Source organism: Pleurodeles waltl, chromosome 7, assembly GCF_031143425.1.
Source record: "Pleurodeles waltl isolate 20211129_DDA chromosome 7, aPleWal1.hap1.20221129, whole genome shotgun sequence".
Taxonomy (NCBI): domain Eukaryota; kingdom Metazoa; phylum Chordata; class Amphibia; order Caudata; family Salamandridae; genus Pleurodeles; species Pleurodeles waltl.
In genome coordinates, this window is record NC_090446.1 from 167,704,917 (window position 1) to 167,721,785 (window position 16,869).

At 43.4% G+C, this 16,869-nt stretch overlaps 1 protein-coding gene across 8 annotated transcripts in view; it reads right to left on the reverse strand.

Annotated features, from left to right (window-relative positions):
- Positions 1-16,869, reverse strand: part of NCOA3 (nuclear receptor coactivator 3) — a 558,025-nt gene that overhangs the window by 66,770 nt on the left and 474,386 nt on the right. For all 8 annotated transcript variants that reach the window (XM_069243454.1, XM_069243453.1, XM_069243457.1 and 5 more), the window contains one exon: positions 4,937-5,041. In XM_069243454.1, the coding sequence (XP_069099555.1) occupies positions 4,937-5,041 (105 nt within the window). The remainder of the gene's footprint in view (positions 1-4,936; positions 5,042-16,869) is intronic.

Here is a 16,869-nt window from a genome sequence, read left to right on the forward strand (position 1 = left end):
CTTCTTGTCGATTTAGATCTTCGGGGCTGGTGCAAGCATGCAATAGTTCTCCTAAGGAATGCCAGCTTGAATGCAGAGAGACAAAGCAGTCCTGTAACAAATTAGTCCCAAGCTGGGAGTTTCAGCAGAGAAAGAGCCTTTAGAGAACCCCAAGGGCTACACTTTGGAGAGAATATGATAGACATTAAGCAAATATGTCACTACCTTCACTGCTCTCAATAAGGCCCAAATTAATGTGTGTAAAGATTTCAGCCCAGGTGTTTTTGGGGCAGGCCGGTAGCAGGGCACTGTACTGGCCCAGGTGATTCCAAATGTCCTAATACTATAACATGCGACAAAGAGGGGGCTATGGTAGAGGCTACCAAGGCAGAGCAGCTCCCAACTTCTATCCCCCACAGAGGGCAACTGCAACGTTCTAGAGGAAGCAGATCTCGTGGTCAAGATTCCTCCAGTCTGGAGGGTGAGTACAACAATCTCTCTTTCTTCTTCTTTCCAGGGAAGAGTAGAGGGCCGACTCAAACCTTTTTCCCATTTTTGGGAGTCTGTCATTCAAGATCCTTGGGTCCTACAAATGGTTCAGGGTTTCAGATTAGATTTCTTAGAAATATCCTTTCAGTCTGCCACTCCAAGAGAATTAACCCTGAGAACATATTAACAAGAAACTCTAGGGAAGAAGTGAACTCATGTTAGCAAAAGGGGTAATTACAGAATTAAAGAAAGAAAAAAATGTTTTCGTAAGTACCCTTTTCCTTGTGGAGAAAATAGCAAGGCTGGAGACCAGTAATAAACCTAAGAAACTTAAACCGGTTCTAGGTGTACAGGCACATCAAGATGGAAGGGATCAATCTGTTAAGAGACTTCTTGTTGAAAAACAATTGGTTAGCAAAGTTGGACCTCAAAAAGGTGCTTACTCCACTATTCCCATGGCCAAGGAACATCAACCTTAATTCTGTTCACTCCACGTTGGCCTTTCCTCAGCACCTTAGTGTTTCACTAAGCTAATGAGAGCAGTAGATTCCTACCTCAGGTAAAGGGGAGTCAGAATGATTGTTAACCTAGACGACATTCTAATCATGTCCCAATGCCAGCCACAAATACTGAAAGACTTGTACATGGTCATGTCCCTCTTTGAGAATTTGGGTTTCATTATAAACAAAGAAAACTCGATTCTTTGCCCCTCTCACTCACTAGAATTTTTGGGCTTCACATTAGATACGATGAGTATGGTTCTACTCTTTCCTTGAAAGAAGATAACCAAGATCCAGAAGGAAATAAGACATGTCCTCAAACAAGACTCTTTTACACTGAGGGACTAGAGAGACTGTTAGGTCTGTTGGCTTCCTCTAGTCAGGCAATATTTCCAGGCTCTTTACACTATCGTGCTCTGCAGAGGATAAAAGCGAGGGGTCTTCAAGGAGGTTTATGGTATCGAGACAGGGTATCATTAGATCATGAAGCAAGGATAGAACTGTCTTGGTGGCTGGAGAACCTGGATGTTTGGAATGGGGGAGCAATCTTAGTTTGTTTCCCAGACTGCATTCTGGAGTCAGATGCGAGTTTAACAAGGTGGAGTGCACGCTTGGGTGTACAGTAAACTGGTGGATTGTGGTCAGTTCAGAGAAGTCGCAACATATAAACTTTTTAGAATTGACAGTAGGTCTCTATGCCCTCATGAGTTTCAAGCATTGCGTACAGGACATGGTAGTTCTCTTGAAAAGGGACATCGCTTCTGCAGCAGCATGTATAAATCGTTTGGGAGGTACAAGATTAAAGGATCTGGCCGACTTAGCAAAGAAGCTTTGGCTTTATTGTTTAGAGCACACAATCAGTTTGAGGGCAGAATATCTGCCTGGGAAGGCAAATGTTTCTGTGGACTGGAATTCAAGATTTGAGAGACTAGAGCGATTGGAAATTGATGTGGAGTACTTCAGGAGACTAATCCGAGCCTGGGGTCCACTGGAAAAATATTTGCCAGCACATTTATGTTTCAACCAGAAAAGTATTACAGTTGGATGCCAGATCCGGGAGCTCTAGCAGTGAATGCTTTTCTTCACAGCTGGAGAGGGGCGAATACATACACGTATCCAACTTTTGAAATGATACAGAGGGTCCTTCTAAAACTGAAGAAAGAGAAATGCTCCCTTATTCTAGTAACTCCATTTTGGACTTCACAGGCAAGGTTCCTGATGGCCATGAAACTAGCTTGGGACATTGTTCTTTCTTCCTGCTTCGGTAGCGCTTCTGAAGGACGTAAATGGAGAGGAACATCCTCTGGTCTAGACACAGACTTTGAGCCTTCTTGCATGGAAAGTGTCACTCGATCTTCAGAGATCTCAGGCCTTTCGGCCAGACCTGAAGAACTCCTTGAGGAATCTTGGGCCCGGGTACCCGGTACAGGTATAAAAGAATTTGGGGATTCTGGGTATGTTGGTGCTAGGAAGGGAATTTGGATCCCATGGACGCCCCTGTTGAGATTGTTAATTGTCTAGTAGAACAGTTCGACAAGGGTTTCAGTTATAGGACTATCAACTGCTACAGATATGCAATACCTGTGAGTCATGTTTTGATTAATGGCAGGAGTGTTGGAAAAAAGTGTTAGTATGTAGAGGACTTAAAGCATTAGGATGAGAAGACCCGTAGAACTAGTTATCAGACTCTATGGGATTTTAATTTGATTCTCAATTTGTTCTTTGCTTAGCCCGGTAACAGGTATTTAGAAACAAAAAGACTTACTATGAAATTGCTTCACTACTTTGATCTCTTGTCCCAGAGTATCTGATGTTAAAGCATTAGAGGTATTTAACAACCTCTTCAGAGTTACCTTTGAAATTACTAAACAGACTAAAACTACGTCTGATACCATCTTTTAGCCTAGATATAATTCATGCAGGAAACTGTGCAATTGATTGCATGAGAGACTATGATTCCCCTATGAACACATTTTAACCTGCTGATGTTTAACAGCTTTTGATTTCTTTTGTGAAACCCTTTCAAGCAGTGACAACGCCAATGACTGCCAGGTGGGTGTAGTGTACTTTGCACAAAGCAGGCGTTCCACAAAATAAGTTGGGGCACTTTCCTTGAGATTTACTATGACTTCAAGCCCTCTGGAAATGAGGTAGATCGGAAGATATTATGAAGGTAGCTGATTGGTTAAATGCTTCTACGTTTGCTAAACATTACTGTAAACCTACTGAACACGTCTGATGTGGTACTAAAGGACTACCAACATATATAATGGTAGCCTCGCCTCCAGTCTTGTAATGGAACCATGATTCTCACAATTCTATGCTAAGAGAATCTGAATTTCATTAAAGATGAGAAGGCTAACATTATCCCTCCCTCATCTTCCCCAGTAGTTAGCTTAATTAAAAGAAAAAAAAACAAGTAATAGAGAAATGTGTTTCAGGAAAATGATTTGTTACAGTTATTTGAGGCACATTTAAGAAATATGATCATTTTTGTCTAGTGTCTTTTTTTCAGTTCTTGGTGCATAATATTAAACACTATTCTTCATTTCAGATAATGCACAAATTCAGTCTAATATAATGGTCGTGGTGGCTTCTACATCCTCCTCACCCATCTTAAGGAAGAAAATCACGTTTAATTCAGTAAGTCGCGCATTCAAGAGGAAGACTGTTCTATGCATGGACTGGTTAGGTTGCCAGTATTCTGATATAGATTGTTTTTTTATGATGTTACATACTTTCAAGTGCTGCTGTGGTGGAGAATTAAAGGGATTAATACATAATGCTAGCCTCTGTGTCTTTAATGAAATTCAGATTCTCTTAGCATAGAATTTCCACTGGATTCATGTTATTGCCTCAGTCACCAATTAAGACAATGTCAGGATAGTCTTGATAAGTACTAGATTCTACACACTAACTTTGATTAAAAAAAAAAAAAGCATCATAAAAATGGACATCACAGGTTCAAAATCACCCAGTAAACGATTAAACAAAAGAGGAAGAAACCACATGAAGATGCTTCTCACACAAGAAAACACAGCAATTTCATAATCCACATTGGGTTTAAGCGGTCTACAGCACAATGATGAATAATTAAAGGCAAAGTGCATCCGAGTAGGGCTGGACTCTGGGTGCAATGGTATTATTACCCTTATTAAGGGACAGTGAAATCAATTGTCCTCTTTCTATAATTCCTTTCTAGCCTAGTCTCTAAGAAAGCTGAAGTGTGGATTTCCAATTTGTCCCTTGGATCCCTTATACCAAACAATGTCTAGTTTTATATGGCAATAGAGATCTCCAGGTCCACTTGTAAGTGATTTTGAATTGGTCAACAAATATACAGACATTGCATTAAAACCAAGGTTAACATAATGGAAGTTTACACAGCTAATGCCGACATTGAGGCTTATGACACAGATGTGGCACTTTTGGCTATTACGGACTATAACTAAAACAGCTGAATTTGGCATCAGTTTTTTCTATATGCTTAAGAAAATTCAGGCATGGAGGAAAAGGACAAAACAAGTCCAATCATGAGAGCCTACTCTATAAAGACTTAACAATTAAAAGTTAGGATATCCTATACCCTGCGAGTATAAGTCTCTGAATTTTTTGTAGTATGGACTTGAAATAGAAAAGAATAAACAGAATCCAGGAAAAAGTGGAAAGTATTTTTTTTTTGGTAGAGTGGTAGCTTAAAAAGAAATGAGGCCACAATGAGTCTCCAGGGGAATCAGAAGTTTGTGACCGCTTATTAAGAGAAATGGTGGAGATGAACAGTAAATGAAGAAATGCAGTACATACAAGAGGGCATACTGATTTGAAAAGCAATGCTAGGGGTGAATACCAACTAGACTGTACAGAATCTGGAAAAATATCTGAAAGCAGTGGTGTAGTAGGCTTGGTAAGTGGACAAAATTTGCTTCCATGTACGTGATTCATAAGGATTCCCCAAGTTATCTTGTTACCTGTGATCCAATTGCTGACTGCATAACTGGTCTCATTACAGCACCACCACCATTGTTGGGGGCTTCGATTTTCATTTCAAGTGCCTGGCGATTCTGGCTCAAAAACTATGATGAGGGTTGAAAGAAACAAAGTGTGGGTAACTTGTATCAGTTTTAAAGAAACATGTATTACCCACATACATTAATTTATAACTGGAAATGGGTAGTACTTTACATAAACAGTGGTTACATTTATTGTGACTCCGATACACCTTAAAATCTCATCCATGCCACTAGCACTCCACCTGTGACAGTGCCCAAAACAGTTTTCAGGTTATTTCTGAAACAGTGGGCCAGGGCTCCTCAGTCTAATCTGTTCACAAATCTCTGTTCCTAAATGAATCAGGTGAACTGAACATCAGATAAACTGTCATGTATGCCAAGCCTACAAAACAACTCTAAATGCTTTGTCTGGGGATCAGTATCAGATGTCAGAAAGAAAACATTTCTCATCTACATAGCTCTATTTATGCAGAACATGCTGTATGGTTTAAACACCAAAGATATCAGGTTCTTTAGTTGATTCCTCTTTAAAAGGTGTCGTTGAAAATGTTTAAGTGGATTACCAGAACAACTTTATAAGGAATGAAGGTTGCATGCTTGAAACATTGTATCCAAGTGGTAATTGATCACAATTTGGCATACATTAAAATCCCAGTAGAATTAAAGAATGATCTAAACACCACTGTTGTCAACCTGAATATAAGCATCTCACAAAAGCAAAACACCACAGTAAGAGCCTAACCAGATGCAAAACGTGATTATTTTAATAGCTCAGTCAATATTTCTGAACAATGCTTTACTCTTGATACAGTTGTGCACAACTAAGTTGAAATCAATCAATTAATAAAACTAGTTTGATTAGAACCATTTTTATGATGAATAACATTTAGCTCTGCCACTGATTAGACAAGGCTGACTACATAGTGATGCGCTCACTGTCTGTTGTGTCACACTGGGCTTATGAAGAACATACCAGTCTTGGAGCTTACCCAACTGCTTACCTCTGGTTGGCTTTCTGGTCACTTGTTTGTCTTCTTATTTGTGTCCCAGCCTGTCAAATGTGTGTTTGTCCTGCCCATGGAGACTGGCCTCTTAACCATCTGTTACTGGCTGGCTTCTATGCTTCCATTGCTTGGTTTTCAAATGCTACTGGTGAGTTAAACACTCCATACTTGTGCAAGAGTTTTCAGCCATTTCCTTCATGGACTTCTCTCCTCGTGCTCTCCAATGTCACCCATATGCTTCTCCTTCCCAATATTCATGTTGCACTCACTCATGGCCTCCCCTCGTTGCTTTCTTCCCTGTGTGCTTTTCACCGCCTGCTCCACATTGCTCTGGCCCATGTTTCTCATTTACAGTCCTGCACTCCGTGCATGCTTTTGCCATCCCTGCACTCCATCTGTTGTCTGTTGCATCAAATCCCGACTCTGTGTTGCTTCCTCTTCCTTGTGTTGCTTCCAAACACACCCTCCTTCTCTTGCCTGTTTCTCCTCCCCACCGCTCACGCTGCTTACCCCATCTGCGCTCAGTGTTGACCTAATAGGGCCCTCTGTGTTACTACCCGCCGCGACCTCCCTGTTGCTCTCTCCCAACAGCATTTCAAAGAACGCTTTTTTAAAATCTGTCAATGTAAACCAGATCGGCAAATAAAAAATAAAAATAAAAGGAAAAGGGGCTGCCACATTTTGAAGGCGATGTTGGAGGATGGTTTCGTTTTTGGTGCACATATATGGAATGGCACCCTATACGGAGTCCAGGAAACCCTTAGTGATAGTGGATAGGTGTCCAGATAACAAAAGCTCTCTAGGGGTGGCTGAGGCGAGCAACTGTTGCAAAAATAAAGGATTCTTTATTACAGCACTAACCACTTGGCTAGCATTGGTCCATCTCCCTTTGGAGCACTAACTGCTGATGGTGATTTTTTCGGCAGCCGCGTGTGCTTGTGACGTGAGGACGCGAGGCGGGGGCAGAGGAAGAGCAGAGCATTGCAGCAGCGGCTGTGGGCTGCAGGAGCTGCGGAGCATCCGTGAAGTGCCGCAAGGAGCCGCAGAGTCGTCGCGGAGGCACAGGGAGGTGTATGGTCCTTGTTCCTCCCACAGAGCTTTAAGGGGAAAGAGAGAGCAGTAAGCGGCGGCAGAGAGAAGGATGCCGTGAGCCGTGGCTGCTTTGGTGCCGCAAAGAAGACGTCGCAGGGCGCAGTAAAGTGGGAAGGACAGTCGCTCCCTTCTCTCGCTCTTGGAAAAGACCAGAACAGCAGTAGTGTAGCGGCTGTGGAGAAAATGCCGTGAGTCAGCACAGGCAGGACGATTGCCGCCCCCCCTCCCCCCACCATCTATCCCAACCCTTGGAATAGGGGGAACCTGGGAGTCTTGGGTGGGGAAAAGAAGGAGAGAAATTCATCCCCACCCCTTCCCTTCGAGCACACAAGGGAAGCTGCCTGATCAGCACAGGTGGAAGTATCCAGGAACCAGCAGTGCAAAGTACTCAGGTTAGCAGCTCATGAGTGCTGGGAGTGTCGGGTCTTGAAGAGAGCCTATTATTTGACATTTAGTTACTGTTGTTCATTACTGGGTCCACTCCCTTTCACTTCTCTGTACCTCTTTTCTTTTGGCCTGGCTTCGCTCTCCCTCACCCTGCTTTACCTTGCTTTGCCCTTTTTGTGCTGTGCCACAGCCTGTATGCAGTACTACAGAATGGGCGCCTGAGGTTCGTGGACTGTTTGTGGACTGAGCCTTTTTAGACCCAGAGCGTGTAACAGGAATAAATTGCATCCAGTATCACCCTAGGTCATGGTGGATCACTAAATAATTTTCTTGATAGAAAAACTGGTCTGCCTGGAGTGTGGTCTCAGGAATAAAGTAGAATAAAGCAGAAAAGGGGTAAACGGATTGGAATTAATTAAAATGACTTCTAAACGAATAAGAAGGAGCAGGTCATTTCTTAGTCGCGCCTGAAAAAAAACCAAATCGAACCCCTTAAAAAACAAGGGTGTCCAGCATCTAAATGCAAAAAGTTTAAATTCTAGTCTTCCATTCCTTCAAAAGAATCCTTGTGAGAAACTGGTGGTTAAGGTGGGAAATTCTCTCGGGTCCAACAATAATACCACTCAAGATCCCGCCCAAGGCTCCGTACTGGGTAATGATTTAAATTACATGATGGAGGGCACTAGTGATAGGGTGAGTTCAGTAGTTGTTTCCGCTTCCCCCCCCTCCTGAGGAGGGTCAATCAAGCCGAAATTGAGGATTTTACTCTCCCCCGATATTGACCCGGCTCCGGAATTGTCCCTTCATCCATCCCAATAACGCTTGTAGTTGCGCAATTTAAGACTGGTTCCCCTATGTTAAAACTTTTCAGTAGTACTCCCTCGGACCACTTCCTGTCGGATATAAGGCCTTCAGAAATCTCGGATTCAGTCTATGCAGGAAACTTTCCCAATTGCCCACCAGATCAACATATAGTTCTTTCTGAATCCTTCAAGTGTCTTGAAAGAATTCTCTTGTCTATTTTGCAACTTCTTGAAAAATCTATAAAAAATTCTGATCATACACAAGATATTCTCGTTTCCATTTTAAAGGTTCTATTAATAAAACAAAATGCGAGCCATCTCCCTGATGAGATGGTCAAGATAACTGCAAAGGAAATATGTCAAGGATTGGGATTAAACATAAATGGTACTTGTCTGCAGTCCTTATCTGTTAGAGATGTGACGAACATAGATAATATGTCCATCCACTCCAATAAAGGAACTCAAGCTGGCAAAAACAACTGGATAAAGCAGTTCTAACACTAATGAATCCGGCTGCCCAAGAGAGTGAGGTATATTCTCTGGACAACCTCTTTACCAGCATGAGTTCAGTGTGTAATATTCCACCAGAGACTCAAGATGTTCAGAATAAGGAACCTGCTTTAAATCCCCAAGCAGCTCCATTCCCAATTTTCCTTCCCAAAGATCACTCATCCACAAAGCTGATGGAACGAAATGACATCGAGATGAAAAAGGCCAGTGAATCAACTAAAATAAGAAGGAAAAAGGCGGGAAAAAAAAGGAACTAGCGAATCCCTAAAAAGAAGGCAAGGAAGGTTAAGTTCGAGGAAAGAGAGCAGGAGAATTGTTTGGATGCGCCGGAACTGGCCCCGTCAATTGGGACCTTCCAGAGCGAGTCAGAGGAGGCGATTCCGGTCTTACAACTAATGCCTGATATGGGTTCATCGCGAAATTCCCGACAGACACATTCTTTGGTACTCCCTAGTGTCACATTTGATTCAATCGATGTAATCTCACCTGACAACGCCCCATCAAGAGCTACGGCCACCTGCTCTAGAGGAGCTACTCAGAATGGGGGAGAAAAATTCAGAAGAGGTAACGCCCCTATTGGGCATCTGGAGTCACCGGATAGCTTGAAGTTTTTGACTATATTTAACTCTAACATAAGCTTAAATCATTCCTTTCTACTGTTGTGCTTTACGGAAATTAGGGAACTCAAATTAATTGAGAGTAACGCTATTGTGAGGGTCTTTCTTGACCACATTATAGGGGGGTGTAAGGCAAAGATATGGTTTTCTTTAAAAAAAAAATAATCTATTCTTGGACAACTGTGCCCAACTCCAGCCTAGGGGTATAGATGTTATCCCAGTTTGGGATAAGCTAACGCTCCTAGGAGGGCAGCACCTTACTCATGATCTGGACCCCACAAATAGCAATGTGAATCAGGAAGAAAATGTTCCTCCTCCTCCTCTGGCAAAATTGTACAAGTTTAATTAGTCCAGGGTGCAAGGGTAGTAAAGGTGTTGGAAGGTCCCAAATATCAGGGTATTACCCCTAATCATGAAAACTGGAGTTGGTTGGCGGGGGCCCTGAACAGGTCTCAGTCGAAGGGCAAGCTGCTACAGACAAGCTACTAACACTGATTTCTCGTCTGTCTCCTGGAATGCTGCAGGACTAGGAAAATTAAATGTAATTTGCTCATTGAAGGTCGATCTAATATGCATCCAAGAGACCTGGTGTTTAAATGACTTCTCATGCCTGGGTTACACAGTTTTAAGTAAAAAAGCACTCCCTTCAAAAAAAGGGCACACTAAAGGGGGTATAGCTATGCTTTTAAGCAATAGATATAATTGGGAATTGGATAGCCTCCCTATGACTACAAATTGTTTCCAAATAGTACGAATATTTATTTGTGGAGAAAGAGGTGGGAAATTCCCATTGATTATCGTAAATGGATATATCCCCCCTGAAAAGGAATTGAACATTATTCTTCAACAGTTGTTCAATCATGTCTCTGCTTTAGGTAATTCTGTTGACTTAATTATAATGGGGGATCAAAATGTAAAGTCTCAAATTCCTCGCTACACATCTTTTGTGATCCAGACAGGGACAAAGCGCTAAATATTCCTCCTATCCTATTTCCTTCTGGAATTAGGACAGACAAAAGAGGACTCATTTTATTGAAAGGTCTGAGGTCCTGTAGCAGTATTATATTGAATGGGCGTTTATGATCGGACTCTCCTGCAGTCAATACTCATTAGTCCCTTAAGAGTAATTCCATTACAGATTATATCTGTGCCTCATATAATATTGCTCAAAGAGTCGAGGATATGGAAATAATAGATTCCCCGTATAGTGACCATATGATTTTAAAACTTACCTTAAAAACGCAGCTAGGGGCAGTAGATCCTTGGTCTATAAAAGGTGTAAACCTTAGAATTAATGAGAAAAATAGGAGAAGGTTTGGTCGATACCTAAAATAACATTGGTAAAACCATTGTTGGAAAATATTGTGGGAAACATGGAGGTTTTGGGGAAGGATGCCCTAATATATTTTCCAAAATTAATGAGACACCTTATTACGTGTAGTAAGCCTGAGCGTAATACGAGAATAAAAAATAAAAAAAAACAGATGCCCATTGTGAATCTGAACAGAGAAATTAATAAGTTAGTAAGACGACAGTTGGAGTGCAAGGCCAAGAAAATGAGCAAAAAAATATCATTACTTAAGAGAAGAAGATTGCGGCTGAAATTGGCAACCCGTAGGAAAGGAGCGGATGACAGGTGGATCGCTTTGAGGGAAGCAGCTGTAAAGAGAAACCCTAGTAAGTTCTGGGCTATTATCTCCGAGGGGTGCAGTAACCGTAAAACTCTGTTCGCCCCACCGACAGCAGAGGAAGACTGGAAGCTGTATATCCAGGTCCTTTATGCTGAAAATGGGGTCATGGATCCTGGGAGAGAGGTGTCAGTCTTAAACAGAGGGGGAGTAATGGATAATGCAGGAGCTCCTACTATAACTGAATTAAAGGGGATTATAAATTCAATGCGCACATCGGGTGCTATGGGCCCCGATGAGGTTCCGATGACTAATTAAAAGGGAGCCTTCAATTTGGGCAAGACTTCTTCATCCAGTATTGAGCGCCTGCTATTCACAAGGCAATATCCCAGAATCGTGGATGGGCAGTATCATACTCCCCTTATATAAAAAGGGAGATAGAACAGCACCATTAAATTATCGACAAATTGCTTTATTAGATGCAACTGGAAAGGTTTTTGCGAAAAGCATCTTAATGCAATTAACTGATTGGGTCGAGGAAAATGGTATTCTTCCATTGGAACAGGCTGGCTTCAGAAAGGCCCATAATACCCTATATAATATTCTAATAATGCAAACAATAATTGATAAGTATGTCCAGACTAGGGGGGGAATTCTGTATGCAGCATTCATCAATTACTCCACAGCATTTGACAGGCTGGACAGGAAAATCCTGTGGAGGAAAATTCAGGAAATAGGGGTCCCGCCTTGTCTCTTGCGATTGGTGATTGCCCTGTATTCTACGACCTGGTGTAAAATCCTCATGGGTGGAGAACAGAGACTGTCTTCAAAATTTGTAACCAAAAACGGCCTGAAACAGGGTTGTTTATTGGCCCACTGCTATTTTCCCTGTATATTTATGAACTCCCCAAAATCCTGAGAAGTACCACGGTGGGTGGTTGTCCAATCGCCTGCTTACTATATGCGGATGACAGTTGTGTTTGATCTCACCCCAAAGGGCCTAAATCAACGTTTGGCTGCCCTGAATTTGTTCTCGGTGAAGCACTACTTGAGAATTAATACATCTAAGTCTCAGGATGTTTGCTTCACGGGGAAAAAAAGCAGAAAGAAAACATATTTCTCCTGGGTTTTGGGTCAACATAAGTTGGAGCAGATAGACATATTGGTTCTTGGGTAAAATCTTTTCTGGCACAATAAATGAACAAGATCATTCGTAATAACATTAGTAAGGCTATCTCACACGCTCAAGGTCTGGCGGCTTTTTTTGATGCAAATGGTAAACGCCATTTCTCGCACTTATTGTCAGCCTATCAGGTTAAGATTCCAGCTACTCTTCTACATGCGATAGAATGTATTGATATAAATAAACGGGAAATGGGACAAGACTGAAGGCAGGATCCTAAGACTCATAGCTTCCTGTAATAACTCAGCTCCAGGGCAGCGCTAAGGCTTGAATTTGGCATCAAGAATATCTTTGTGCAAGGCCTTGCAGCCGTGATCAGAAGGGCACACTGCCTTATCCATAGCAAGGAACTTACTCTGAGAAACCTGGCTTTTAATGACTGTAAGGAAATGCCTCCTTGGCATGGTTGCCCCCTGACTTTTTGCCCTTGCTGATGCTATGTTTACAATTGAAAGTGTGCTGAGGCCTGCTAACCAGGCCCCAGCACCAGTGTTCTTTCCCTAACCTGTACTTTTGTATCCACAATTGGCAGACCCTGGCATCCAGATAAGTCCCTTGTAACTGGTACTTCTAGTACCAAGGGCCCTGATGCCAAGGAAGGTCTCTAAGGGCTGCAGCATGTCTTATGCCACCCTGGAGACCTCTCACTCAGCACAGACACACTGCTTGCCAGCTTGTGTGTGCTAGTGAGAACAAAACGAGTAAGTCGACATGGCACTCCCCTCAGGGTGCCATGCCAGCCTCTCACTGCCTATGCAAGTATAGGTCAGTCACCCCTCTAGCAGGCCTTACAGCCCTAAGGCAGGGTGCACTATACCATAGGTGAGGGTACCAGTGCATGAGCATGGTACCCCTACAGTGCCTAAACAAAACCTTAGACATTGTAAGTGCAGGGTAGCCATAAGAGTATATGGTCTGGGAGTTTGTCAAACACGAACTCCACAGCACCATAATGGCTACACTGAAAACTGGGAAGTTTGGTATCAAACTTCTCAGCACAATAAATGCACACTGATGCCAGTGTACATTTTATTGCAAAATACACCCCAGAGGGCACCTTAGAGGTGCCCCCTGAAACTTAACCGACTGTCTGTGTAGGCTGACTAGTTCCAGCAGCCTGCCACACTAGAGACATGTTGCTGGCCCCATGGGGAGAGTGCCTTTGTCACTCTGAGGCCAGTAACAAAGCCTGCACTGGGTGGAGATGCTAACACCTCCCCCAGGCAGGAGCTGTGACACCTGGCGGTGAGCCTCAAAGGCTCACCCCTTTGTCACAGCCCAGCAGGGCACTCCAGCTTAGTGGAGTTGCCCGCCCCCTCCGGCCACGGCCCCCACTTTTGTCGGCAAGGCTGGAGGGAACAAAGAAAGCAACAAGGAGGAGTCACTGGCCAGTCAGGACAGCCCCTAAGGTGTCCTGAGCTGAGGTGACTCTAACTTTTAGAAATCCTCCATCTTGCAGATGGAGGATTCCCCCAATAGGGTTAGGATTGTGACCCCCTCCCCTTGGGAGGAGGCACAAAGAGGGTGTACCCACCCTCAGGGCTAGTAGCCATTGGCTACTAACCCCCCAGACCTAAACACGCCCTTAAATTTAGTATTTAAGGGCTACCCTGAACCCTAGAAAATTAGATTCCTGCAAACTAGAAGAAGGACTGCCTAGCTGAAAACCCCTGCAGAGGAAGACCAGAAGACGACAACTGCCTTGGCTCCAGAAACTCACCGGCCTGTCTCCTGCCTTCCAAAGAACTCTGCTCCAGCGACGCCTTCCAAGGGACCAGCGACCTCTGAATCCTCTGAGGACTGCCCTGCTTCGAAAAAGACAAGAAACTCCCGAGGACAGCGGACCTGCTCCAAAAAGACTGCAACTTTGTTTCAAGGAGCAGCTTTAAAGACCCTGCAATCTCCCCGCAAGAAGCGTGAGACTTGCAACACTGCACCCGGCGACCCCGACTCGGCTGGTGGAGAACCAACACCTCAGGGAGGACCCCCGGACTACTCTACGACTGTGAGTACCAAAACCTGTCCCCCCTGAGCCCCCACAGCGCCGCCTGCAGAGGGAATCCCGAGGCTTCCCCTGACCGCGACTCTCTGAAACCTAAGTCCCGACGCCTGGAAAAGACCCTGCACCCGCAGCCCCCAGGACCTGAAGGACCGGACTTTCACTGGAGAAGTGACCCCCAGGAGTCCCTCTCCCTTGCCCAAGTGGAGGTTTCCCCGAGGAAGCCCCCCCTTGCCTGCCTGCAGCGCTGAAGAGATCCGTTGATCTCTCATAGACTAACATTGCAAACCCGACGCTTGTTTCTACACTGCACCCGGCCGCCCCCGCGCTGCTGAGGGTGAAATTTCTGTGTGGGCTTGTGTCCCCCCCGGTGCCCTACAAAACCCCCCTGGTCTGCCCTCCGAAGACGCGGGTACTTACCTGCAAGCAGACCGGAACCGGGGCACCCCCTTCTCTCCATTCTAGCCTATGCGTTTTGGGCACCACTTTGAACTCTGCACCTGACCGGCCCTGAGCTGCTGGTGTGGTGACTTTGGGGTTGCTCTGAACCCCCAACGGTGGGCTACCTTGGACCAAGAACTGAACCCTGTAAGTGTCTTACTTACCTGGTAAAACTAACAAAAACTTACCTCCCCCAGGAACTGTGAAAATTGCACTAAGTGTCCACTTTTAAAGTAGCTATTTGTGAATAACTTGAAAAGTATACATGCAATTGAAATGATTCAAAGTTCCTAATGTACTTACCTGCAATACCTTTCAAACAAGATATTACATGTTAAATTTGAACCTGTGGTTCTTAAAATAAACTAAGAAAAGATATTTTTCTATAACAAAACCTATTGGCTGGATTTGTCTCTGAGTGTGTGTACCTCGTTTATTGTCTATGTGTATGTACAACAAATGCTTAACACTACTCCTTGGATAAGCCTACTGCTCGACCACACTACCACAAAATAGAGCATTAGTATTATCTCTTTTTACCACTATTTTACCTCTAAGGGGAACCCTTGGACTCTGTGCATGCTATTCCTTACTTTGAAATAGCACATACAGAGCCAACTTCCTACAATGACATTTTTTATAATCTGAAAGGAAAATACGGGTTTTTCAGAAATTACACCCATGCTCTTCAACTCTTGGAGCTGGACCAGGACCTTACTCCTTCACCATCTAACATAAGTCTAAAAAAAATCTTGAAGAAAGTAACATGGTCCATATGGTTTACTACAGATCTCGATGCGTGCCGCCCTAAAAAAGGTCTGGAGAAATTAATTAAGTCTGTATCTATGAAAGTGGTCCAACCTTACCTGGCATGGAATCTTCCACATGGTGTGAGGCGATTTTTTTATACTGATCAGACTAGACAGAATACCTTTTAGGGACTTAATCTCGAAATGGGATGGCGCGACTAATTCTTGTATCAAACATATTTTATTTGTCTGCCCAGCTTTAGCCGCTCAGAGGAAATTATGGCTGAAACCCCTTTACTTGCGGTTAAATGTTAGATCATATAAAGAGGCCCTAGGTTTATGTTATAATCCTCCTAATGAGAGATTTTGTTACAGGATTTATTAATTTTTTCAAACATTTTTGCTGATATATTGACCCTCCGTGATTATATCGCCTTCCGACCCCTGGCCCAGAAAGCAAAATATATATTGCTGGGATCGGAAGGACCTATGTGTTTAAGAGAAATCCTACAGATAAAGGAAGGGAGGGACAGGTCTCTAAATTTTGTTGCGCCAGGACCCTTGGATTTTAAGAATTGGTGATTGTAGTGGGTTAAATTTATAATAAATTTATGTTATCTTAGATTAAAAATTGTCATTGATTGAAACTTTTAGTAATATGTGAAGCTTGTAGGAATTAATTGATAGCTTGTAATTTTATTCTCTTTTTAGAAAGTGTATTAATTTCTTATGTATTTATATGGTTTTGTATCATTCATGTGGATCTCTTTGGAGTTCCAAATCATGATAAAATATTATTTGATTACTAACTACTAGACTAGCATTGGTATATCTCCCTTTGGAGATATCTAAAACCATATATACACAAAATAAGCATAAATAGCATAAAATATACAAGGTCCTATGGGGGACCAAGCCATATACTAAGAGGAATGTGAAATAGTGAACCTAACCAAGGTAAGTGTGGTAGTTAGCTAGGAGCTGGGGGTAGAGGGGAGTAGTGGTTGGAGTTCGTATTTTTTAGGACTCTTCCCAGAGGACCCAGAGGAAACCAACAGACAAGAAGAAGGTTGGAGAATGCCCCTAAACAAGGATACCCAGAAGACAGGAGTACCTACACCAGGGGACCCGAATGCAGAGGAGAGAAAGGACTCTGGCTGAGGTCAGTCGAAGCCTTGCATTGTCCAGCTGCTGTCGCAACCTGTGGACCCAGCTGGTGGACCCAGGGATGGATTCCGGACATGGAGGACCTGAAAAGGAAGGGGAGAGAGTCCAGCACCCTTGGAGGTGCCCAGGTGGTGCAGGTGGAAATGCCCACCCTCCTAGAGGTGAAGTTCCTGCAAAACGGTGAAAAGTCCAGTTGCAGGGTCCAGGAGCAGCAGTAGATCCTACAATTCTCCTACGAGCTGTCCTTCGATGATCGCCAGATTGCAGGAGAGTCAGTGACCATCCAGGACACAAACAAGCGTTGGCAAATG